Source organism: Lotus japonicus, chromosome 4 (assembly GCF_012489685.1).
Source record: "Lotus japonicus ecotype B-129 chromosome 4, LjGifu_v1.2".
NCBI classification, from domain to species: Eukaryota; Viridiplantae; Streptophyta; class Magnoliopsida; order Fabales; family Fabaceae; genus Lotus; species Lotus japonicus.
This window is the reverse complement of record NC_080044.1, coordinates 68,646,140-68,671,168: the sequence shown is the minus strand read 5'-3', so window position 1 is coordinate 68,671,168 and position 25,029 is coordinate 68,646,140. Positions and strand designations below refer to the sequence as shown.

The following is a 25,029-nucleotide window of genomic DNA, read 5'->3' as shown; positions in this document are numbered from 1 at the left end:
CATCACATCCTTTATCACTAACACAAAGGCTCGGTATTATCGACCACTATACCATCGCTATGAAGTCAGCTACCACTCTTCTGACTGCATCCATGAAGGCAGATTCATCCCATTCACTTCCCTGCAAACATCAACCGTTGGTTGGCTTTTCTTTTTTTCCAACATGTTACTACGTACGCAGTACTATTTTATGAACTTAATTTTCTTTGGGGGTTACATTACATACCTGAATACTCCTTAGCCTGAAGGTTAATCGATTTATGGTTGTCCCTTGTATAATATATGTATTTGTATCCATGGAAATTAAGGTCACATTCTGAACTAGCTTTAAGAATTCCAATAATCGAATTAATAAATCAACTTGAGAACTATCTCCTCTCAAAGTCACTTGCAAGTCTATCATTCGTCCCTCTTGTGATGAGCTCGCTTCTGTCACATCTGAAACCTGAACATGCAATCTTTCCTTTGCGGATAAAAGTTTCATCAACTTCTGATTTCTTAAGTTAAGCTTCACAATATCAGCTAACAAGGCCCTCATTGTCTCCTTTGCTGCTGTAATGATCGATGCTTTGTCTCTCTAAATTAAACCATCCAATTGTTAATTACAGTCTCTCAGTCAATATTGTTTGGAAAAACATGTAAAAGAATTGTTCTTAGTAACTAATTATCGTAAAATAATTCAGATGTGTAGGCCCTAAAACAGTAACGACATCCCACATATACTTCACATTTTTTTAGCACTATCTGTTTTTATCGGTAATCACATCATCTATCACTTATTTTTGTTCTATTTCTGTCTCATTCCTTTTTTAGGTAGCTACAACCATTTGCACATCCAACATTTTTCATATTAAAAACACTTAAGCATGAATTTTAATAACTTAATATTGTTTAATATTCCTGAGCTTCTCATTATTAGTTGTCACTGAATGATTTGTAGACATTTGCATAATGCAGACATCCAACAGATACGGTAAGTTGGAAAAAAAGAGAAGAGAAAAGTAATGAATGTGATATGTAATACATGATAAAGATAAAGAGAAAACTATATGATGTATATTGGATGCGCGCACTGGCTATTTATATGTCTAAATATCATTACACCACCACCATACACTCATGCAAGTATGTATTTTAGGGGTTGAAATATTATGTACATGTTCCCAAAGTATATTTCATTTCTATAGCATCAATTAAATCTTATCATATCAATTAAAACAACTTGTTTGTTACTGTGATACACCGACACTCTTATCTTTTTAATTGAAATGACAAAATTTTATTGATGATGCAGAAAATTAAAATATTATTAGAGAGATATAGAAAAAGAAAGTAAGTAAAAATGTGATAGAAGAAAATATGAAGTGTGTCCCGAGATCGATTCCTGACGGGTGCAATTTATATTTTCGATGTAAAAAAAAAAAAGAATAACATCTCTTCATAAAAAGCTGTCTTTTGACGAACAAAAAAAAACTATGTACATGCATAATGCATTGCTTATGAGAAAATAATATATTGAAGCTTGATATACCTTAGTTCCTGGAGGAAGGAGTGCTCTAAGTGCCTGGAAATTCTTATTGAGATTTTCACGCCTTCTTCGCTCTGATATCACATGATCCAAATGGGTTCTAGTGGAACGTGCTGCTTGCACGCGTTCTCTCATTCTCATTAAATTTAAGCTTCTACAGAATGCAAATGATCTATTCAGCAGGCTCTGCCCCCGAAAGTTGGAACCTGTTTGGGATGTTCTATTTGGAACTATTGTATCTGGTCTATTATATCTCTTGAAAGCCGCAGTAGCTTCTGGATGTACCAATGAAGTACAAGGAGAATTTTGCTGATTATGAGAAGTTGAAGAAGAGGAAGGTGGGGACATAACATGGAGGAATGCTCTTACTATTGCATCATGTTCACCCTCTGGTGTTGAGATTGTTTGACTAGGAACTGTTTGAGTTGATGCTTGAATGGTTTGTTGGTATGGGCTAGTTTGTGTGAGTGGCACTTTGGAAACCATAGAAAGGGTTTCATTTCTGAACAACATGGATGGATATTCATGGCTACCTGACGTAGATAAAGGTATTAAAGAAGATGAAGATGATGAAAGTGGATTCTGATCAATTGATTGGGATTGTAGACAGAGAACTTCTGGAAATAAATTCCCAAGTGCTGTCCGAATGTCAGCCTGCAGGACAAAATTCATGATGTAATTTGTAACATCTTTGATTTAGTATAGGTTTGGATACACGTGAAACAAACATTATGGTGGATAGCTGCAAAAACAGAAGGAATTAACTTGCTTCTGTGCACTGTCCGTAATTTTGGCTCATCGTGTATCCAAAACATACACTTAGTTAACTGTAATGATAATTGGAAATCCAAACAATGCAGACACTTACATTAATTAGACCTTAATTTTCTCTCTATTTTTCTCTTTTGTCACATCTTTCATATATTACATTCATTACTTATCTCTCAGTTTAAGTGTCTGCTGGGTGTAATGCGTGGATGTCTACAAGTGATTATTTTGGTTAATGAAATAGAATTGCATTTGCTTACTTGACATGTACTGGAGAACCCAAGCTCAATTTCTCCTTTGTTGCACCCCATGAAGATTGTAGTCTGCAAATGATAGCAACAACCGCACATTTTTTTTTTCTGGTTCATTGTAAATTTTCAGAAATCAACAAACTATAAAAGAAGTTACTTTAATCAAATCAGCTATATATCCTTGACAGACATATTTTTCTTTGTTGTAGACTAATTAATTCTCTTGCATTGGTAATTAAGGTGATAATTACTTGATAGAATTGTGTCTGCATATCTGTGGATGTGAGTCTTAGAAGGTCCAATTGTTGCAGCTCAAGGTAGGGAAGTCGGTACTTAAAAGCTAGTCCAGGAACACAGCTATAAAGACAAAAAAGCAAAACATGCATTAGAATTTAAAAAGTAGATGAAGAAGAAAACATCTAGTAACTTAAATCACAAAAGAATGATCATAGATAATTTGCTTTGTAATGATATAATCAACATGGAACAGGAATTTGAGCCTTACTCATTATTGACATCAAAAGTTAAACGCTGATATTGGTTAAAACCCCTTTCAGCTACACTACAACTACCCAAAGAAGAGCTTGGTTGGTCACTTGTTACATTGTAAAAACCATCCAAAAAGAACAAACGACTGCAAAGAAAAAAAGATCCAAGTGTAAGTGCAAGTCTTAGAAATTCTCAAACAGCAATGATATATCATACTTGGATAAATTGGAATGTTGATATCGCCACAAACAAATGTAAGTGCAGTGAAAAGACCGGACCAGAGAGCGAAGGAAATCAATTCTTGCTGGTTCAGGAAGGGAAAAGACACCATCCATGTTGTGTCAAGGCTTTTGCATTATGATAATGAGATCAGTGTGTGTATGTTTATTGTTGTTCTATACTAGTATCGATTTGATTGATGGTTAATGCATGTAATATAGCATCTAGTTCTATATATATATGTGATTGTGTTGGAGAGATTTGATGGAAGAATTAGTTATGTGCTGGATTGAGACAGCTTCCTCTTGTCATAGTTCATACTTCATACTATATAATATAGGTGGTAATTATGTGTGAACGTACAGAAAGAATAGATCAAACAGAGAAATTTTAATGGTTTTGGAAAAGTCTACATGACTTCAAGAAAATGGAAGTGTGAAAGTGAAACCCAATCAGAGAAGGGGAACACAAAAAAAAGGCCACACTTGCTTAGGTTTGAATGAGCTAGCTGACAGAATTGTCTGCCTCATCAACTAATTATACGTTGAAAAGTAGTATCACCAAGCAAAACATTTAATCTTAATAATATATAAAGCCCATCCACCAAAGTGGGCCATAATTCTTTCTAATTTCCACATGTCATGTTTTTATTGGGTGTTTTCATTGAATTTCCACATGTCTATTTCTCATTGGTCCAAATCCTTAATTTTTTATTGGTCGACATTAATTACAACATTAAACAATAAATAAGTAAATACATAAATCAATCAATTTGAAATTTGGTCCACATTAATTCGCCAGTAAACATTTATTTTGATTGTTTGACTATTTCAAGCATTGAATGTCGATTACATTTTAAAAAAAAATTAATTTACATTGCAATTAAGCCAAACAAGAAACTTGATTTCTTATTTTCCTCCTGTAACCAAAAAAGAAACTTGATTTCTAGAAAGAAATCCTTCCAATTGATCCCTCGGGCATTCAATCTTGAAGCATCAGGACATCAGTACTTGGTCATAACTTTTTTCGAATTTGAAGCATCAGATTGATTCTTCCCTATTTTATAACTCATAGTCACCTCATCTTCTAAACTGATACATCTAGAAACCCTTCAATTCATGAAGCTTTTCCTATATACTCATTGCCATGTACATGTTGCAAGATTATGAGCTTATGGGGAGCCAAGTAAGCACTACTCTTTGTGGAATTATTAATTACTCTAAATATTCCATATGATTTTGATAAATGATAACTAGGTGTCACTTACATATGTATACCCCTGTTTCATGTGTCTTTAAGAAACCTCCAACAACTGGTGCAATGCATTATGCAACTATTGGCAAATCCTTTGAGAATGATTGTGTGTTTTTAGTTGAGGTTCTGATTTGAGTTTTCATATTTTTTATATGAAAATATTAGGGGTTTATGGCTAAGTGATTCTGTTGCACTAGATTGTGTTTTGCATTGCATCTGGGTGTTCATGTGAAAAATTATTGAGGTGGACTTTGTTGGAATCGAAAGATTGTACTCTTAAATGAAATAAGCTCCCAAAGTCTGCATTTTTGTCTGTCTTGGTTTAATTTGTATAGAACTATTTTAGTTCATTTTCATTTTTGCCTATATGAAATTAAGTGTGGGATGTAGTGTGTTTTTGGGAGGACCATTTTGTGTCCCAAAATAATTTTACCAGAGTTAGCAGCTTCGGTGAAATGGATCAGTTTTTTAATATTATATTGACATACAAAACTTGTGATATAATTTGACCTTTATGAAACTTTATTCATCAAGGAGGCTTTTGTAAACATCCCAAAGGTCGCAATCCGTGAAGCACTAAAAGTTGTTATTGGTATGCTATATCTCTTTACTCTAACCTTAACTGCAATTTCAACACAACTCAATTTTCAAGCAATCACTTTTGTTGATCAATAATGCAGATGTCAGGAACCACCTGTCATAATTCACTTTAAGCGGGCAAACAATTATCAAATCTAGAAACTACTTACATAATTTTCGCTCCAGAATTACAAAATCAATTATAGAAGAACTTCCAAAATATGCACCAACATCTACCTGACAAGAGATTTTCTTATTCTAGCATATAATTTCTTCCTTTGTTTACATTTGTTGCACCGAACATGTTGTTTAGTAGGATGCTATAGAAAACTGCAGAAGTGGTGTTTGACATCAGTCTGGTGAATACCAGCGTTTTGCAGCCGCGAAAGCAAGAGTTTCAGATCAGAGGTTTGTAGAGTTATTTGATAATGAAGCAATTATCCTTATAACTTTCATGTCTGCTTTTTTTTTCTCCTTTTTTTACTAAAATATGGTGCAACGCAATAATCATTATTATTTTTTAGAAAGCAGAAGAATATATTAATCACAGCTTTGATAACAAAGTAAAAAAAGGAGACAAAAAAAGCAGACAATGATGATTAGTAACATAAAAAGGCTAATCACCCACAGTAAAATATAGTCCCCAAAGAAGACGAGAGGCCTACAACCAACTAAAAAGTAAGGAACCCACCACAATTCAAAAGATAAAAAAGCTAAAGACTAGAAGATCATGAAAGCTCAAAGACATACCACCGCACCCACACCAAAAGAAAAAACAACCGAATTTGATCAGAAACACCAAGCCACCAACCATCACCCCTTAGGGAGGTCTCAGCGCAAGGATCTGGGCCGCAATTTGATTCATAGCAACCTCATCTATACACTCATAACCCAATAATCATCATAAGTGACATATAAGATTTATGAAAAAATATACATGTTAATTAATTTGGTCATATATAAAAAAACTACTATCTAAATTATTGTGCAACGCAAGATTCATCATAACTAACATATAAGATATATTACAAAAAAGTATAGATCTTAATAAATTTATTCATATTAAAAAAATTAAAACTAAATTACCGTGCAAAGCACGGGTCATCATACTAGTCAAGACTAATGATTCATTGGTACTCATATTTCTGCTTCATCTAATTTCTACTCATTTTTGTTTAAATTTTTATTTATATTATCTATCACATCATCTATTATATCACTTATTTCTCTTTTTTTTCTTTATATTTCACTCTTTATGTAAGTTGAAGAAAAATGTGCACAAGATATTATTCTTTAATAAACTTATACTTAACTCCGTGTTTGGATATAACTAATTATGGTAAAAATTAGTTAAATTTACTTGAAAGGGTAATTATTTATGTTTGGAAAAATAATTTGTGTAATGTTTGTAGGGTGGTGGTTGTCGAGGTTGGGTGAGAGGAGCAAGAGGAAGAGGACGAAGGGAAAATAGGAGAAGAATGATTAAAAGTGACTAAAGAAATTTTAGAAGGACTAAAAGTGAGGTAAAATGTTTGCATAGACCGGTCATGTAACTATCATTACTTTATTTGTACTCATTTGCAAATAATGCCTATCCAATGCAAAAATCCTTCATTTTTGTAGTTAACATAAGCTGGTCAAATTTCACATTGCATTGCATTACACATCGACTAGAAGGGCTTTTGTTCTGACCAGCCCAAATGCCCACTAGGCTTCAATATCGGTATAAACGACCCAAATATTTCACAACCATATGAACATCATGTTAGCCGATCGGGACGACTAAAACAAGACTCATCTCATCATATAGTCAATCGATCGGAGCAAAGCCAACATAATACTAAATAACTGCAAGGTGACTCAAGTGTAACATCATCACGAAATTCGATCATAATTGCTTTATTTAGGCCCAGTGTCTCGACTACAAATCTTACCATGCCTATAAATAAAGATTTGCTCGTTCGTTGACATAAGTATTACTTATTTTGCTACTCGAATATTCTTCTAAGACTTTAAGATTTTCTCTGTGCTTATAAGAAAACATTTTCTCTCTGTTCTATAAGTTGATTTAAACGTTAAAGTGTCTTTTGCAAGTACACTCATTTCGACATTTCGTGCCTCACTGTGCTCCGCCATGAAGATTGCTACCGCGCACAGGGGCATTCATTCCACGTGCCCCACACTTAGATTAGAGGTGCTCATCGTTCCACTTCAAGAAGAACACTAGTTAAATATAAAATAATTTAAATAATAATTGAATATTTTATTATATTTAATGTTGATTGATGAAATTTGATTATTTATTACAATTTTTTTTTCCTTGATTGATTATTCAGTTCAGGAGAAAGTTATTATTAATTTACTTTATATGCTAGATACAACTTTTTCATATGCTAGACACAACTTTTTTAGAATGAAAATGTAAAAATATTATAATTCAAAAACGAAAAAAAGAATTTTGATATCTACAATAAATAGATGCATAAATTCATATTAAAAATTCGTGCCTAGAATGAAGAGAAAAAAAAAGCCGAGTCCACGTTCATGCGTGAAAGGATTTTCAAACTGGTCAAGACACGCGCTACTTCTCTGCTTGACTCTTGCATAATTTGTTTGGTTCCGATGTTAGGAACCTTTCTTTATAAAGAACCGATAGTACTTATTTTTAATTCATTATATATCGTCAAATATTATAATGTGAACATACAATATTGTTAGGGGCATAATCATGTGCAATATTAGAACATGGTCTTAGAGTCTCAACCTTGATTAATCTGAGTGTGGTTTTGCTCTAATGTCAGTGCGTATAAAATGTTACAATATCTAGGCTTAAATAAGTTTTTCGTCCCTAACCTTTCCATAATACCTGGTTTTCGTCCCTCGCCGGAGCAAAGGTGGGGTTTAGTCCCTAACATTTGCCAAAACGTTTGGTTTTAGTCCCTCCGGAGCTCTGGGTCAACGCCGGAGCTCCGGTGGCCCATGTGGCATGGCCACGTGGATTAATGAGGTCATGTGTTATTTTTTTTTCTTTTAAATTCTAAAAAAAATTAACTATTTCTTAACACCATAATTAAAACTCTTCATTCTAATCAATATCTTCTTCTTCAACTGAGTTATCATCTTCAGTTTTGTACTTGACCAGAATCAAATCTGTTGTACACCCCAAGCCCCTTCCCATTCCACACAGACAGCACGCATCAAGCCACCACTCCTCACCACCACATCAACACCCAAAGAAAAAAAAGGGGGAAACATTCAAGAGAGAAGAATATCCGAAATTGCAACCCAAAATGGCACCACGGATCTGAGCATCGAGTAAGAGAGAAAGAGAGAGACCGCGAGCAGAGGGAGAAGGAGACTTGAACATAGTAGATTGGAACCCTAATTTCTGGGTATTGTTTGAGGTGAGAAGGATCTTCTCTGTTGTGTCTTGAAACCCTAATTTATGGGTATTGTTTGAGGTCCAGATGAGGTAGGAGATGAAGGCCTCGAAGGAGAGTGGTCTTCGGTTTCTGGGTCTACGTTTCCTCTTCTCCTTGTCGTTCTTCTGAATCTGGCGCTCGCGGCGGCAAGATCTAGTGCGATCACCATGCCGCTGTTGAAGATAGATTCGAGGATCCTCATGCTTGTGTAGATTGCTTGTTGGAGACGAGATATTTCAATTGATTTGAACTGTATAGAAGTTGTGTAGCAGAGTTATTGTGGAAAAGGGTAGCTCTTGGTGGTGGATGTGTTTATGCGTGTTCTGTGGTGGCTATTGTATCATGGATTTGGTGTCCTTAGCATATGAAAGTATACTTGAATTGGTAGAGTTGGTGATGAAAGTCCTGACACAATGGAGCGAGATTGGGTTTTGGTGTGTTTGCTGGAATGTATATTGTTGCAGAATATAGGCTGGTGATAGTGAGTTAAAACCTAGATTTGGGTTATTTTTTAATTTGGATTCTGGAGATGGTTGTATTAATTTACTTGTTTCTGGAAATTTTTAGTTTGCTAATTTTTTTTTGTTTCTCCTTTAACAAAGATCTTGAATGAAGGATTGCTAATTTTCCTTCCTTCCAACGTGAGTCCTTTTCATTTTCATTTTTCTGGGTTTAAATGAAAGCTTTGTGCCTATGCTGTTAAGAAATGGTTGAAGATGATGATTTAATTATGGTGTTAAGAAATAGTTCATTTTTTTTTAGAATTTAAAATAAATTTTTTTTCCACCTGGCCTCATTAAACTGACGTGGCCATGCCACATGGGCCACCGGAGCTCCGGCGTTGACCCAGAGCTCCGGAGGGACTAAAACCAAACGTTTTGGCAAAGGTTAGGGACTAAACCCCACCTTTGCTCCGGCGAGGGACGAAAACCAAGTATTATGAAAAGGTTAGGGACGAAAAACTTATTTAAGCCCAATATCTAATATTGTGCAATGATTTATGTTTTCCCTGCTTCAACCTTCTGAGCTAGCGTATCAGAAGTTTTTTCGCAATTCTGTACCGGTGACGAAGTGGTGGAGGAATTGTGTAGCTTGTTATTGGTGTAAATATAAAAATTAGAGAAACTCTAATTTCATAGAACATTTCTTTTGTGAGCTGATATGAAGAATAGAAGTGTCATAATTAAAGTCTCAGCTCATGAGTTGAAGATTGCGGATCTTTCATCGTCCTCTTTCAATGCAATTGTCAGTGCTGCAACATCACTCATGCTTGGTCTATCAGTTGGAGAAGGATTTACACATTGTAATGCAACATGCAACAAGTTCATCATCCTCTTCACAAGACCTTGTGAAATCAATGAGTTGTCAAACTTCAACAGTCCATTCGTTCTGATCACTGAATTCACCCATTTCGGCCAGATTGAACCCATTGTTCTGAACTATAGTTTTCCTGTCTGTCAGAAGCTCCACAAGGATCACACCATAGGCATATGTATCAACTTTTAAGGTGCTATTGCTATCTGCATGAGAAGTTGCTAGACTCTTGTTTTTTAGCCTCCTAATTCTGTGAGAAATTGCACTTTGAACTTTTTTCTTCAACAACCATCAAACCATATCCGCTTATGCATGGATCCATATTCTTTCCAAACAAAATGTTACTTGGTTTTTAAGTTACCATGAACTATTCCACTTCCATGAAGCTCCTCATGCATATAAGCCGAAGCCTCAGCTACTTTAGCACCAACCTTAAATTTAAATCTGCTTCCCCACTCAATAGGGACCCTGACATATCAATCAAAATGTAGCTCTGAAGAAAAAAAGCAAGAAGACTTTGGATCACAAGAGGCAAAAGAGCATCATAATGTAAAAACACCAACACAATGCTTTGGATTCATTATTTAGCTCATGTTTGGAAACTCTTCTGCAATTATTCTGAAGTCAGTCAATTCAGCGAAGAAGCTTCTGTGAGTAGTTTCCAGGTTTTATAATTGATTCTGATGAAGAAAAAACCAAACATGCTATTAGTATTTGGTATGTATGCAAATTTTGGTTTTTATCCTCATGGTATGTTCTGGTTTTAAAGGACAACCATTTGGTTAAGACTACTTACCTGATTGCGTTCGGAAGAGACACCCATTCTCCAAGTATTCATATACCAGTAGCTACTCTTGTGGCGAGCAATAATATGCAACAAGTGCAACTACATATGGATGCTTCATTTGACTAATCTTATTCATCCTTCTCTAAAAATCTTGTTTTGAAATTCCCCAGTCATTGGTCCTCTTGGCTGCCAAAAGCAGTCATTGGTCCTCTTGGCTGCCAAAAGCACTCCATTGTCTGGCATCACCTTGAAGAGGCTTCCATGATTTCCTCTCCCAATCAATTCAGCAGGAGCTCTGAGCAAGTCCTCAATTTGCAAGTGCTTCAACGCAGGGCTTGAGAAAACAACAAGAGTTGACGACGATGATGACAAGGACGATGACATGTTCATCATCCCACTTTCAAGGGATGCCATTGAACTCTTGGAACTTTTTTTGGTAACATCAAGGAAAAACAACAGAACAAAAAAACTAAGCTACTACATCCTAGGAAAGCAGGGGAACCACAACGGAAGGCGGAATCGCCCAAACCTTCCAACTCCAATTCTCACGGACAGCCATTTTAGCCAAGGCATCTGCAATCTGGTTTCTCTCCCTTGGAACGTGAACAATTGTTACACTCCAATTTCTTGCCATTATAGTTCGACCTGCCATGATCTCATCACTATGCCAGAAATTGCTCACATCCCCGCTGCCCATCAGGACCTCCTGCACCTGGACACAATCAACGAAACACATAATGTTTCGATATCCAAGCTCCCAAGTGTGTTCTAATCCACGCAACACCGCCATTAGCTCAGCCTTGAACGCGTCACCCGCTCCAAAAGCTGCTGCGAATCCGGAAATCCATCTACCATTGTTATCTCTGATAACTCCTCCTCCACCCATCTTATCCTCTTCCCGGAACCAGATACCATCAGTATGAAGCATGATTTCCTGGGCACCTTAACTCACGGTGGGCTCGGCCTGAGGGACGCCACCTCCCCAACGCTGGAAATCCCCAACATCCAGAGCAATTCGTCGTAGGACATCACCTGGCTGCCCAGTTCCCCTCTTAATTTTCAAAGGAAATTTCTCTTCCCACTTCCTTCTTTTCAACAATTAATTTTTGTTCACGCAACAAAATTCATTCTTTTCACTCTACTTCACTGTTAACTTCTATAGAATGAAAACATATTAAACCCTGCAACTTATCTGTTTCGTTGGATAGTTTTAATTTAATTGTGCAATTAACAAACAGAACTCAAATAGTTTATAAATTCCCAACTCACTTACCCAGATAATCTTGGGCATTGGAATATGGAAAATGAAATAACGGATGCAAGTAGAACAAGACCTTTATGTTAAACTGCTGCTCATGGAAGTTTGCAACTGTTCTTTTTTATGTTGACAAATAGAAATGGCAACTCATGCTAGAAAAAACAAATACACCCCTGCATAGGTTAGACATAGGAATTCTGAAGCCGTAGGGAGACACAATTACAACTGATTGTCACACAATGCAAAATATCTTATTGAAGTATATACACCTTCAAAACCATCTGCTCTAGCCCTGCTGATTGTATTACAAGTAGCAGCACCATTATGCACTAGACCAACTATGGGTACTACAGTTTCTAAGATGCACCTGTATTATCATGCCTCAGAGAGTCTTGAAGCCGGGCATTCTTTCTTGCACATTCCAAGATAGTTTTATCAGCAACAATGAAGTATGAGGCAATGGATGCTGTTCACCAACGAGATACAATGCTAAATTCAATATGTACTCAAAACACATTGCAATATGTTTAAAGCTAATTGACTAAGTGTTACATTCATTTTTTATTGAATTGTGAAAACGGAGCAATATTTGTTGAAATCATACCAGCAGATATGATGAGTGCCTGAGCAGTATAATTGAGGTTTGCCTTCGCCCATGGAATCATGCGAACTGCAGCCAACTGCAAATTTGAACAATGCAACATGAAATGAACTCTAACCATTAATGGCATAGAATGACATGATAGTGAAGTGAATGTATATTAGGTTTGATCTTTCAACATGATTTATCATCATCAACAAACGCCCAACGTTTACAATTTGCCAGATAGTTGGATACCGTTAAAAGCAGTAACCAAAAAAGTAATTTGGTCTTGAACTCAAACCAGTCAAATTGAAGTTGAATGTATCATCATTATTTTTAAGACAATAAAACAAGTGTATCTGTACTAGAGCAAGAGACGATTAACATTCTTTATTCTAGCATTATACTTGTACAATATAATTTATTGATATTGGCAAGCAGGGGCGGAGGCAAGAGGGACTATGGAGGCCATGGTCACCCCCTGCGTTTTCAATTTATTTTACATTAATAGCATTAATAGACCTTATGGCCCCTGTAATTTTATAAATGTCTTTATCCAGTCTAGTAGTGCTTGGAGGTGAGAATTCTACTTTTATTTAGTGGGGTTTGAGTTTGACTAGCTATTGTGTACTATTTTTATACAAGTTTTTATCCAATGAGCTCTTTGACTTGCTAAGCAAATCTACTATCTAATGGGTTTTGATTAGTTACCAATCTTCTCTCATCTTTTTCCTTTAAGCACCTGTACAATTCTTTAATACTAAGATTTAAGCTTGAGTGGGAGGTGCCATATGGAGGTTGTAAATCTACTATCTATTTCTTTCTTTTTTAATACTAAGAAAAATTGAAGCCATATTGCTTAGATGGTATCTGCAAAGGGAGGTGCCACAATGGAGGTTATTTATGTGTTAAACTCTACGCTAGCAATTTGGCCTCGGCACATTTAGTATATACCATATGCTAAACTTTTTGAAAGATAAAAGAATAACGCTTTTACAAATTACATTATCCTATCCTGGCAAAATGAGCAAAATGAAAAATTACATACCGTCGGCACAGCGCTAGCAACACATGCAATGGTAGCTGCTTTTAATCCAGCACGCACACCCTCTGCATATATATATAAGATAGTAGTTTTGAAATTAAATTAACAAGATCAGATTAGATCAAATAATAATAACTCTCCTATGGATCCGAATTTTAGATCGATGAGATATTTATTATTAAGATCCAAAAATGAAAACCTACCATTAGTACATTGCTTAGACCTCAAAAGCTTGCTCTCCTCAGCTGGAGAAGCAATAAGGAAAGGTGTTTTTGTTTTGGAGACCCACAGATCCCTGAGTTCGGACGGGATACCCATTCTTCTTCTTTGAAATTCCAAAACCAAATTGAATTCAGTAAAGCAAACACGATAAGACCTGTCAAACACATCACGTGTGATGCTGAACTGCTGCTATCTCCCTCTAAATCTCTACCGCTTGATCTACCCTCATCAACGGCCAGAGACGAGTTTCCCATCCTTGAGGACAAGGATGCTGTCTTAGAACAAAACCTATTTAATCAAAACTCAACCCAACTTATTTAAAGTGATAATTTTTTAATACTATTGTGTAAATAAATACAAAAAATATATATAAGATATTATTTTTTACTATTTATAATTTGAGCTTGTCAACAATTGGTTTTATCAAATACACTTTTATTAGGGTGCGGCGCTGTGATTCGCAACACTTACGACACTTAAATCTCGGGAGTAACTAATAGTTTTAGGCACGGGAGTGCTTTTTTAGCTAAGATATTGGTTGTGGAGACATGTCTAATGCATGTTTTTAGGGAGGTGATTTGTGTGTCTAATTGTAGGAATGTGATTGATGTGCTTCAACCTGCGATTTAGATTATTGGGCTCGCAATATCGTTCAGCGGGTTAAGGAATTACTTGGTTGGAACTAGGAGGTCCGTGTTGCTTACGTCATGCGGGAGTGGAATAATGCAGTAAACTTCTTGGCTATACAAGCTTCGAGAGCGTCTTCCTCAAGGCGTGTCTAGCAGCTTCCGCCTTCTGATGTCATTGCGTCGCTCTACCTTGACGCCCTAGTTTAGTTTTCTTCTTGTAAAAAAAAACATCACTTTTTTTTTCTTCTTTCGTTTTCTTTCGTTTGTAACAAAAAAAAACACATTTTTTCTAATCATAAAATTTTCAGCTATCAACTTTGAGCACTTATAAGCTTTTTAGCTAGCTTCTTATATTCCTCCACTAATTTTCTTTTGAAACAAGATTAGGGTGAAACTAAATCCAAAGCAGGCAAAGCTAGCAGTTTCAAATAGCACAAAACGAACATGTTTCACTCGTCCACACACTACTGAGTGAGAATTGAGTAGCTGACAAAACAACAACACAATTACACAAGTGTTTGTTCTGTTTAACGTTTGTGTAAGTGAACTCATCATCATCATCATCATCATCATCATCATCTTCATATTCTGATCATTGGTCAATCCCAATGGATACCCTTCTGCAAAATGCTTATTCCTCACTTTCTCTAACACCTTCTTTGTCTAAATTTTCCCATTACCAGGTTCGTTTTTCCATCCCATCCAATCACAAACCCAGAACCTTCAAATTCAACATGGCTCTAGCTGCACAAATCCCAGGTGTTGAGCAACAGAGACTCATAATACCCAACAAGCACGGTGAAAAGCTAGTCGGTATATTGCATGATTCTGGATCCAAGGAAATTGTAATCTTGTGCCATGGATTTCGGTCCTCCAAAGTTAGTTTCTACTTTCTTCCTATGTTAAGCTTCATATTCTTTTTACCCCAGTTGTTTTCATTGCTTCAATTTTCTTATTTTCAGGAATCTGATTCCTTAGTGAACCTTGCTGGTGCATTGGGAAATGCCAGAATCAGTTCTTTCCGCTTTGACTTTTCTGGAAATGGGTAATCATAAAATTTGACTTTAACCTTGAATCATGAACATATGCAACAAGTGGCTCTTGGTTGATACAGTAGGTATTGTGAAACTGGATTAACATCATGCTATAGGTGATAGGTAATAGAAAAAAATAGTTATATGATACATTGATACTTTGTATTCTTCTAATGTTCTGCTTTGAAACAACTTATAGAATTGTAACTTTTGTGCTTGGTGGCTTACTAGAATAAGTTGACAATAGCAGCAAGAAGAAGATTATGTACACAAGACCAAGTTTTTTTTTTTTATAGTATTTAAAGTTTTATGTTGATTGAAGTTGTATGCGCTAATTATAGCTTTACTATAAACTATTACTTTGTGATTGCATATGAAAACTGGATGGAATAATATGATCACTAAAACATTACAAAAGTTATGGATCATTAGTCTTGCTTCACTTTATTTTAGGGAAAGTGATGGTACATTTCAATATGGCTACTATTGGAGGGAGGCTGAGGATTTACATGCTGTAACTCAACATTTCAATGAAGCAAACCGTGTAGTTAGTGCAGTTGTTGGGCATAGTAAAGGTATATTGACTTGTTCTCCTTATCGGCAAGTGTTTCTGCCAACAAGAAAATGATGAAAAAGATATGTCAAGATAGCATTTAGGATATTTGTGCTGAGTCTTATAATGACTATTCAATTATATTCCATTATATAATTGATGGCATTATGATAATTATTCTTGTTTAAGTTATTTCGTGATGGTTTTGTTGTGAAGATAGAAACTTTGAGTGATTTTGTATGAAAAGAGTTGTGTTATTTCTGAAATAAAACCAGGATCTACTTTCGTCTTAGTTGGTACTTGCTGCTGAGCTTATATTTCTGAGCTTCTCAGCAAAAACCTGATACACAGGAACTTGGTTAGTCTTTTCATTTTAACATGGTGTTGAGGCGAAGTAATTTTCTAAAATAGGTATTATATAGGTTTGGTGAAAATTCATAAACCCCTACTCTATGTGGGTGGTCATTTATTTTCCTTTGTAATCCGTGAAATCTGACTTATTAGTGAAACTTTGACAGATACATCTTCTCAAATGGCTTCTCTCAATTTTTTTTTTGAAGTTTGTATGCATAATTGAACTATTAATAATTGTAACTGTATCGTGATGTAGGAGGTGGCGTGGTGCTTCTTTATGCTTCAAAATATCATGACATTAAAACAGTTGTCAACATCTCTGGACGTTATGATCTGAAGACAGGAATTGAAGAACGGCTTGGAAAAGATTTTATGGAAAGAATTAGAAAGGATGGTTTCATTGATGTGAAGAGATTAGGTAACTTATCATTTAATCGGACACAAGTTTCAATTCCTTAGTGCAGGAGCATGTTGTAAGAGATAATTGAACAAATGCAGTGTCTATTGATTAAAGATCACTTGTTTTCTACTTTGAACTTACTGTTTGTGTATTTTCTCAAATCAGTAAGTCCAAAACCATGGCTTATTTTACTTTTACAGTTTACTTTAAACTAAAATTTGGAATTGGGGATTATTATATCATATAAGCTGAAACTTTTTTACTCTTATGATACCATGGTGCTGGTGCATTCTCTTAAATGTCTGTTAACAGAACGGGCCATAGAGGAAAGACAAAAGACGGGAAAATGAAAAATCTATGCAATAATTATTAACAAATGTATTCAATACTTGAAAATTGGTAGGAAAACATTATAGATGGCACATGATATGTCATTCTCAGTTTCTGACTGTCTAACAGATGCACAAATTTATTTTGTTATTGTATGACCCTTTGAGGACATGAACTGTTGCAGGAAGTTTTATTTTCCGTGTGACTGAAGATAGTTTGATGGACCGATTAAATACAAATATGCATGAAGCATGCCTTCAGATTGATAAAGATTGCAGGTGAGGGAATTTTTTACTGGTCTCTTGCTTCACCCTCTTGGTCTCTTTGGCATCACAGCCCCTTTTTTTGCATCTTTTTGTTGATTAATTATACGTGTTGAATTTGCAGTGTTTCTGTAAAGCAGAAGCAATGAAAGTTAGGATAATGTGTGTGTAGGGCCAATAATTCCAAATTCTTCAAACGTACATACTCATTTTAAGAGTTTCAAGTTTGGTTGAGAATTAAATAAGAATGAAATAAATTTTGTAAGTAATGAACATGCAATGAAGAAGAAGGTTCTGGAGAATCAGAAGAAAATCCATCACCATCCAAGTCAAACATACAAAATCAGCAATATTTGATGTTGTATAAATTCCGGAATTGGTATTTGCTAAATGGAACTCCCCCTGCCAATTTTATAACTTTTGAAAACTAGGGAAATTCGCAGATTAAATATTTACTTGTAAATTAAAATGGTGTAATTTTGATTTTCTCCCTAATCAAGTAGGGTATTTTTTTTTTGCATTTTTATGTATGGTTTTTAATTTAGGAACAAGACTTGCTTTAGCTTATAGTGCAGTTATTTGAAGAAGAATAAATCTGTACGAGAGATGATGAAGTTAGGATGGTGATACTGCAAAAAACTGTCCTCATATAACTCTGAAATCACCACCATCTCGTATAGAAGTTCTAATCTCAAATCACATTATGTACGACAGGGTGCTTACAGTTCATGGTTCTTCAGACACAGTTATCCCTGTTGAAGATGCACTTGAGTTTGCCAAGATTGTACCTAACCACAAATTACATGTCATAGAAGGAGCTGATCATTCATACACTAATCACCAAGATGAGCTAGCCTCGGTTGTTGTGAACTTCATAAAAGAAAACTTGCACCAGGAGTCCTAGATGTCTGTCTTTCTTTGCTTGCAGGATATGAACTTATTTTTTTTGTTTGAGATTTGATTTTTCTAATCATGTAATTGATAGAGGTGCAGTTTCGAGTCAACAGAATTTGCTACTGATGATATATTCTAATGGAATAACCTGCCTATGATGTTCAACATGTTTGAGCTCGTATATGTTTTGCTCATTAAATTAGTGAGTTGCTTAATAGGGAGAAAATCATGGCGATACCAATTTCTGCTAGAATTTTATTTGGCCTTCAAGTGATTGATTTATTTTTATTTTATTATAATGAGTTGAATGTATGACTTGAATATTTCCCTTTGGACCCATTTGTTAATTAGGTCCATTTTGAGTTCTTTTTTTGGGGTCACAATGTGTTATACAATGAAATTTCAATTTTAAAAACTGAAAATTGAACTGTTTTGTAAGAACAATTTTGAAACTGTTCATATCGAACGAGTTTTTTCTTTTCCTGTTTATAGTAACAAAAAACTGTTTCATAAAACAGTAAGGCAACAGATCTAAGTCATCAAATCTTCGGTAAACAATCATATACTCATTTGCCTTTTGCAAGTCCAACAACCCAATGAACACGTTCCGAGTTTGAACAGAACCTACCCAGAAGACAGCAAAAGGTAAATGTGGTCTAGTGCACACTTGAGGATGCAGTAATATATCTGCCAGTGTTATTTGCCCCAAATCTGATGTGCAAAGTTATTTTGAGTCTATGATATTGATCTCATGGCAGTGCAAAAGAGATTTTTTTTTACCATATAACTATTCCTGTATCGAATTGAATATTGAAGATGACACCATTGCACTGCTTTGGAAAATACTGATCCTAACCATGTCTGATGGTCAAAATACAGTATGTTACCATTAATTTAAAAAATCTTTACAGCAACATGATGCAAGGACATAAGAAAACAAAACCGATTGGACAAGTCGCTCTACCTTATCCCAAGCGATAGATTGAACACTTATTCGAACCATTTGTCAAACTCAAGCAGCAGTTAATCATTCAACCAACTGATTTAACCATTTCACATGTTACATCACTTGCGGGTATTCCTACAACTTGGAGGTAGGATAAAATTCCCCTTCTATAAACAAGGGAAGTGACAATAATAAGCAAGGCTCAAGTTTTTGTGCATGATCTTCTTGGATCAGCTCCTCAAGCTCAACATTCAGCTGCTCAACCTCCGCAGATATTCCAATACATTACTCTACCAAATCAAGTAGCTTGTTGTGATGTTACTCATCCTCATCGCCACTTTCAGCTTTGTCAAAATAAATCTCGCTCCCTTCATTCTAGTTCACCAAAGAAAATAATAGGGCAGAGAAATGAGAGGAAAATGTCAAGAACCAATTATCCCAAAAGCTTAAGCTGTGAGGTAAATGACACATGAATGATTTTTTTATATTTCTAACACGCTCTCATAGGCAAAAACCAACTTTGGCTTGAAGCATGGACAATGTAGAGCTCATCTACCTTGTGCTGAAATTCAATTTTTTTTATTAGAATAACCGGAGGCAACAAGGATCAAACTCTAGATCACTTGGTCAAAAAGGCTCAAGAACCAATTATTCCAAAAGATTAAGTTGTTGGGTAAGGACACATGAATGTTTTATATTTCTAACCGACAAAAAGAAGATTATTGTAGATGATCACTTCCTGAGAGTACTTTTGAAGTTGTTAGCTGTATATTATTGGCAAAGATGCCATTTAAACTGCAAGCATTTGGTATTTTCCTACAGAAAGAAAGTATTTACCTCTTCCCATTCATCATCTGAAGAAACAGGGTAACTCTGTGTTGATGAGTAGAGAGTTTTGTCACCATCAATCTCCTTTTCATTCTTCATATCCTCCTGAAATCAAGAACAAAACTTACAAATAGATTTATAAACTATCCAACATAATTACCAATAGAATCATATAGAAGAGGCAAAGCATCATACTAGCTCAGATTTCAGCAACCCAATTAGCTCCTCTAAGTCTAACATATGGTCTTTCAGTGCCTGGAAAAAGTTAGAAACTTCATGAGATAAAATAACAAGATCTCAGATAACCATAAGCCATTGCTTAATTACCTCACGTCTTTGAAGCACAATAGATCGAGCCAATGCCTGTCTTCGTGTCAACAAGCTTTTGGGTCTAAGAACACGCGGACGGAAATAGTTCTTCCCACGATAAACAATAACTATATAGCCTTTGGTATCCTTATCTACAGATACTAGTACCCCACCACTCTCAGCTTCCAAAGCTATTGCAATTTGCTTAACTTGGGCTAAATTTCTCCCTTTTACATTTATCTTTACCAATTCACGATATTTCCAGTGTAGATGCATGTTCTCTATGGTGCCAGCATAAACATCTCGCCTCCCTGAAATAAAAATCTCATACTTCTAAATTTGTTGTATGAGTCATTAAGCCCTAGACAAAAGCAGCTACTCATAAAGCTATAATAAATTGGTTGTTGTCCTTACCTAGAACTAAGTATGGCTTCATACTCAGACCCATCTTCCTATATAAAAATCTCTCTTCATTAGTTAATGTTTCCAGATCACTAGGAAGGTCTGCTGGGTCCAGATCACCTTGCAATTTCGCTAAATCCTTATCAGCCTTCCTGTACTTCCCTTTTGTCTATGACCATAAAAAGTTAGATAGATGTGTTGACAACAAATAATTTCTGGGAAGTAATTTCACTTGATTCCTATGTAACTTACCATAGCTAGTTTAATCTCATGATTTTTTATTATAGAAGAAAGTCTATTCAAGGCAGAATCTCTCGTCATTTTCTCAACTTCTTGTTTACTTGGTTGGTGCCCCCAATTGTTGGTTGCTGCCCTAGTCTCAGCAAGCGTGCCCGCCAATAACGGCATTGGAGATGCTTTGCCATCTGGTATTGTAATAGATGAAGCAATTTCTCGCGCTTTCTCTTCCTCGTCATGTTGGATGAGGGTTAGTTTCTGTCTCTCAGTCAGAACATTGGTGACAGCAGGAGGCAAAAAGTCATTGCCCCTGTAAAATACAATAAATTCCTTATTTCTAGAGAGTACAGTTCCCCCAGTCAATTTCTGCATGCATGAAATGCAACAACCGTAAGTCAGAAGAAAGGAACAGTTTATTCACTTTGATATGCAACACAGAAAATAAGGAACCAGAACAGCTGTCAAAACATATAAATGTCAAGTGCCAATAGTCATAACAATCTTATGAAACTAAACAAGTGTGGTAACGCCTCCAAAATGTGTAAGCCATGAGCATTAAAAAATGCAGGCATCTTTAGGGTATTAAGTACGTGCGTTTTTTTTTTCTAGGATCCAAAACTCGATAAGAAAATGCAGAACAATGATGGTTTGTATGCAATAAACCTCCTTCAACTATAGGTCACTTGCAGCAAATCTCTTATGGTACAAATTATAAGTCAAGTCCTTAAATGTTACCAAACCATGTAAAGTACATTGACTCCTTAGTCCTTATTAGGTGATTTTCTACATGTTCATGATGTGTAAACTTACCACTAATATGCACAGTTTGGTAAGTCCAAGGATTTGGGTTTTGAACAAAGGGGTGTTTTGCATTTTAGTTGGAATGGTTCGGTGCACTTTATCCCTTATAATGATATGAAAAAAAAAACACAAATTTCATTGTATTAGTGATCCAAACCAAAACAAATGCATTTAAATGCCATTAAAGTCACCCATGTTCGGCTATTTATCATCTGACTTTTAAATGAAGAAAACAAATAACAGAAGCAATTTGAGCATTAACTACAAAATGCAGACACATGAACTTTCAACTGATAACCCCAGTTGAGGGAAGGTTAACAAAGTTATTTGTCTTATGATTCGAAATATGGTTATCTATCTGGAAAAAGATATCAAGGTTATGAATGAATTATGTAGTCAAATGACCGGTGCCTAGCATTTTTATCAACTCATTAGTTGGGCGGCATAGTCAAACTTTGGCAACTCCCTGAAACATTAAACTCAGTTGTTGCTAGAGCAAACAACAAAGATAAAAAACAAAAGAAGCATTTCACAGAAAATGAAGTAGTTGTCTGACTTTCCTACTTTGGGATGAAAATAATGAAATGCAGATACGCTTTATGACACAAGACAAACCTCATTTTTTTGTTTCCTCTTTCTTTATGTTCACTCTTCAATTGGTGCATTGGACAGAAATTTAATGGCTTTGGAACCCCAGCCACACCCCCACAATTCTCATTTATAAGATATAAAGGTCTCATTAGACTCAACAGCTAAGCAGAAGGGTAGATTTACCCTGAGTTCTTCAGCCATCCTCTCGTTACATGTATGGGGAACACCTCGTTTGATGACTATTTTCGCAATAGCACTTGTTTCCCACAGCTTTACCATGGCTCTAGCTAGACCTTGCAGTTCTCTATTTCTTCCTGCAGCAGTAAGCAGATATTATCATTTGTAAACACAAATTTGCAGGACATAAATGTAACCAGATAGTTTATTGCATACCAAGGGCAAAGTGTGGAGCCGTTGTTCTTGCAAGCCTACGAAAGGCAGTCATTTCCCTGTCAGTTAAACAATGCTTTACCCCATAAGGAAGAAGTCTGAATGGGGGTTTATATCCTGGAACCACTGCAGCTAAAAGGTCTGCATCAACAGGCAACGGCACACGGCCTGTCCAATCTATGAAACGTGGGCCCAGCTCATCTAACAATTGGTTAAGGTCAGTCAATTCCATAAATTCTTCTTCAGTCATGTCCTTCAAATACTCTGCAGAGTCCCTGGTCAATAATTCTGTAGTTGTTCTAACTGGTTCTTTCACACTTAGTTGAGCATCACTCCAACTTCCAACATGCACTGACTGATGAACATCCTCCTCCTTAGCCTGATACATCTTCGAATACAATTTCACACAGGGAAGCTTGTAGGCCATTCCCCGATACAACACTATGGAACTACCCGATCGCCACACCACTATACCTCCAGTTTTACTCTGATTAAGCAAGAAAACATCGTCATGAATAAACAAACAAAAACTCCACCAGTTCAAAAGTTCTATGATAAAACAAGTCATAAAAGCAATCATTTCATCGAATATGAAGGGTGCATTTCCAATTTCCATCTTTGAATTCTGAATTTGATGACAAATTAACTACATGGTCAAAATTGAAGAGAAACAATGAGTGTTAATGCTGACCTCTAGAATTTGATGAGCCCTTTTCATGTTAGCAGCAAGAGGGGCTTCAAACTTGAGCTTCACCACTTCACTATCCCTCCACTTTTGATGAATGGAAGCAACCAATTCCTGCGTGATTCCGGTCACTCCAACTTCAAACCTCTCCATCATCCTCAATGCAATTTTCCTGAGCCTCCGCAACTCATGTTCAGGAATCAACCTCTCCGCCAACTCCGCATTGCTTCTCTTTTTCCTCACTCCACTCCCTCTTTCCCTCAAACCTTCTTCTGATTCTCGCACCGCGGTCGAAACCTCACCCTCAAAACTCTCTCGTAAGGGTTTGCCACTGTCCTCGTCCTCAGAAGCATCAGACTCAGAATCAAAACGTGGATTGTGCGGATTTTCTGCTTGAAGCCAAGGAGATAAACGCTTCGGAAACTGAAAATCCAAACTGTAACTAGGTGGTGAAGGCTTGTTCTGAAACTGGTCAATCTCTTGTTGTTGTGCATGCTCTTCTTCTTCTTCTTCCTCTTGTTGTTCTGGTTCACGTTGCCATGGGAATTTCTCTGTTTGGGAACCCAATTTGTTGGACCATTTATCTTGAATTTGGTCGAAGAAGCTAGGTCTTGAGGTGTTCTTCTTCTTCTTCTTCTTGGGTGCTTCTGGAGTTACAGGCTTCAATTGTTGGGTTTCAATTTGAGCTATCGGGTTCGAACAGGAAACTCGGAATTTGAGAGTGGAGTGGGTTTGAGGTTGGAAGAGGAGAAATTGCAGAGAGGAGGAGCGACATGAACACAGTGGAATTGGCGGTTGAAGCGCCATGGCATGGTGGTTATGGTGAAACTGGAAATGGAATGGACAAGAACGTTTCTTCTTCTACCCTTTGTTTTCATGGAGAGATTTTGTTTAGGGCTGGAACAACAGAATTATAGCTCATAACTTGGCCCAATATTATCAATGATGTGAAGAACCCAACAATGTTTTTTGTGGGCCTTTGGCAGGCCCTGCTTGTTTCAAAGATGCCATGTGTATGGTTTTCCTTCCATCTCTGTTGGCTACATATCTGCTCTCCCCATGGGTCTCTAAACGCCCTCGCCGTGCAACCTCCGTCGTGCCGTCGCCGCCACGCTCCTCTCACGCCACGCTCTTCTCACAACCACCACTGTGCCACCTGCAACCACTCACCACTGCGGCCTTCACCAACCACCAACCGAAGCCACCGTTGTCTACAAAGGTTGAAGCAGATCGGACTTTGGGTTGAGCTTTGGAGCCATTGTTGTTCCCGTCTCCGCCGCCGTTCCACCGCCATCTCCTCTGTGGTTGGGCGAGGGTTCATCTGACCTATGGTTCAGTGTTACAGGCTTGGTCCTCTTGGGCCTGTTGCAAGTAGTTCTATTTTTAATCTCCTATTTTCTAACTTTGGGTTAGGTGTAGAAAGGAGGCATGGGCTCAAGTGTTAGGAACTGACTTGTATTTCTCTGACTTTGCCAACCAGTTGTACTACCCTTTCGGGTTATGGGTCAGGCCCATGTTATTAATGAAATGCTTACCTTTGACCAAAAAAAAAAACCTAAAACATGATTTTGAAAATGTTCACCTTGTTTTGACCAAAAAAAAAATGTTCACCTTGCTGTTTTTTAGGGACTATTGTATGATTTTAGCGTTTTACTTCATGTTTT

At 36.4% G+C, this 25,029-nt stretch overlaps 4 protein-coding genes across 5 annotated transcripts; 1 reads left to right on the top strand and 3 right to left on the bottom strand.

Annotated features, from left to right (window-relative positions):
• Positions 1-46: 46 nt before the first annotated feature.
• LOC130713235 (putative transcription factor bHLH041) lies at positions 47-3,371 on the bottom strand. The gene is made up of 7 exons (XM_057563022.1): positions 3,253-3,371; positions 3,053-3,181; positions 2,799-2,904; positions 2,557-2,655; positions 1,532-2,182; positions 227-577; positions 47-121 (listed from the first exon to the last, which is right to left on the bottom strand). Exons 1-7 carry the CDS (start codon positions 3,369-3,371, stop codon positions 47-49), a joined length of 1,530 nt encoding a protein of 509 aa, XP_057419005.1.
• An 8,557-nt stretch (positions 3,372-11,928) lies between these two features.
• On the bottom strand, positions 11,929-13,874 carry LOC130715351 (early nodulin-93-like). The gene is made up of 4 exons (XM_057565436.1): positions 13,701-13,874; positions 13,501-13,562; positions 12,474-12,549; positions 11,929-12,335 (listed from the first exon to the last, which is right to left on the bottom strand). Exons 1-4 carry the CDS (start codon positions 13,813-13,815, stop codon positions 12,226-12,228), a joined length of 363 nt encoding a protein of 120 aa, XP_057421419.1. The 5' UTR covers positions 13,816-13,874; the 3' UTR covers positions 11,929-12,225.
• Positions 13,875-14,713: 839 nt separating this feature from the next.
• LOC130715269 (uncharacterized) lies at positions 14,714-18,343 on the top strand. Of its 2 annotated transcripts, XM_057565348.1 has the most exons (7): positions 14,714-14,886; positions 15,032-15,226; positions 15,311-15,393; positions 15,836-15,957; positions 16,546-16,707; positions 17,204-17,297; positions 17,997-18,343. In XM_057565348.1, exons 2-7 carry the CDS (start codon positions 15,083-15,085, stop codon positions 18,184-18,186), a joined length of 795 nt encoding a protein of 264 aa, XP_057421331.1. In that variant the 5' UTR covers positions 14,714-14,886; positions 15,032-15,082; the 3' UTR covers positions 18,187-18,343. The 2 variants fall into 2 exon arrangements, with proteins under 2 accessions (XP_057421331.1, XP_057421330.1); XM_057565347.1 differs by lacking the exon at positions 14,714-14,886 and having other exon boundaries at positions 14,903-15,226.
• A 698-nt stretch (positions 18,344-19,041) lies between these two features.
• On the bottom strand, positions 19,042-24,248 carry LOC130712038 (CRM-domain containing factor CFM3A, chloroplastic/mitochondrial). Its single transcript, XM_057561863.1, has 9 exons — positions 23,372-24,248; positions 22,684-23,167; positions 22,474-22,604; positions 20,914-21,264; positions 20,674-20,830; positions 20,278-20,570; positions 20,146-20,205; positions 19,960-20,055; positions 19,042-19,497 (listed from the first exon to the last, which is right to left on the bottom strand). The coding sequence occupies exons 1-9, from the start codon at positions 24,170-24,172 to the stop codon at positions 19,441-19,443; spliced, it is 2,430 nt and encodes an 809-aa protein (XP_057417846.1). The 5' UTR covers positions 24,173-24,248; the 3' UTR covers positions 19,042-19,440.
• Between the last annotated feature and the right edge of the window lie 781 nt (positions 24,249-25,029).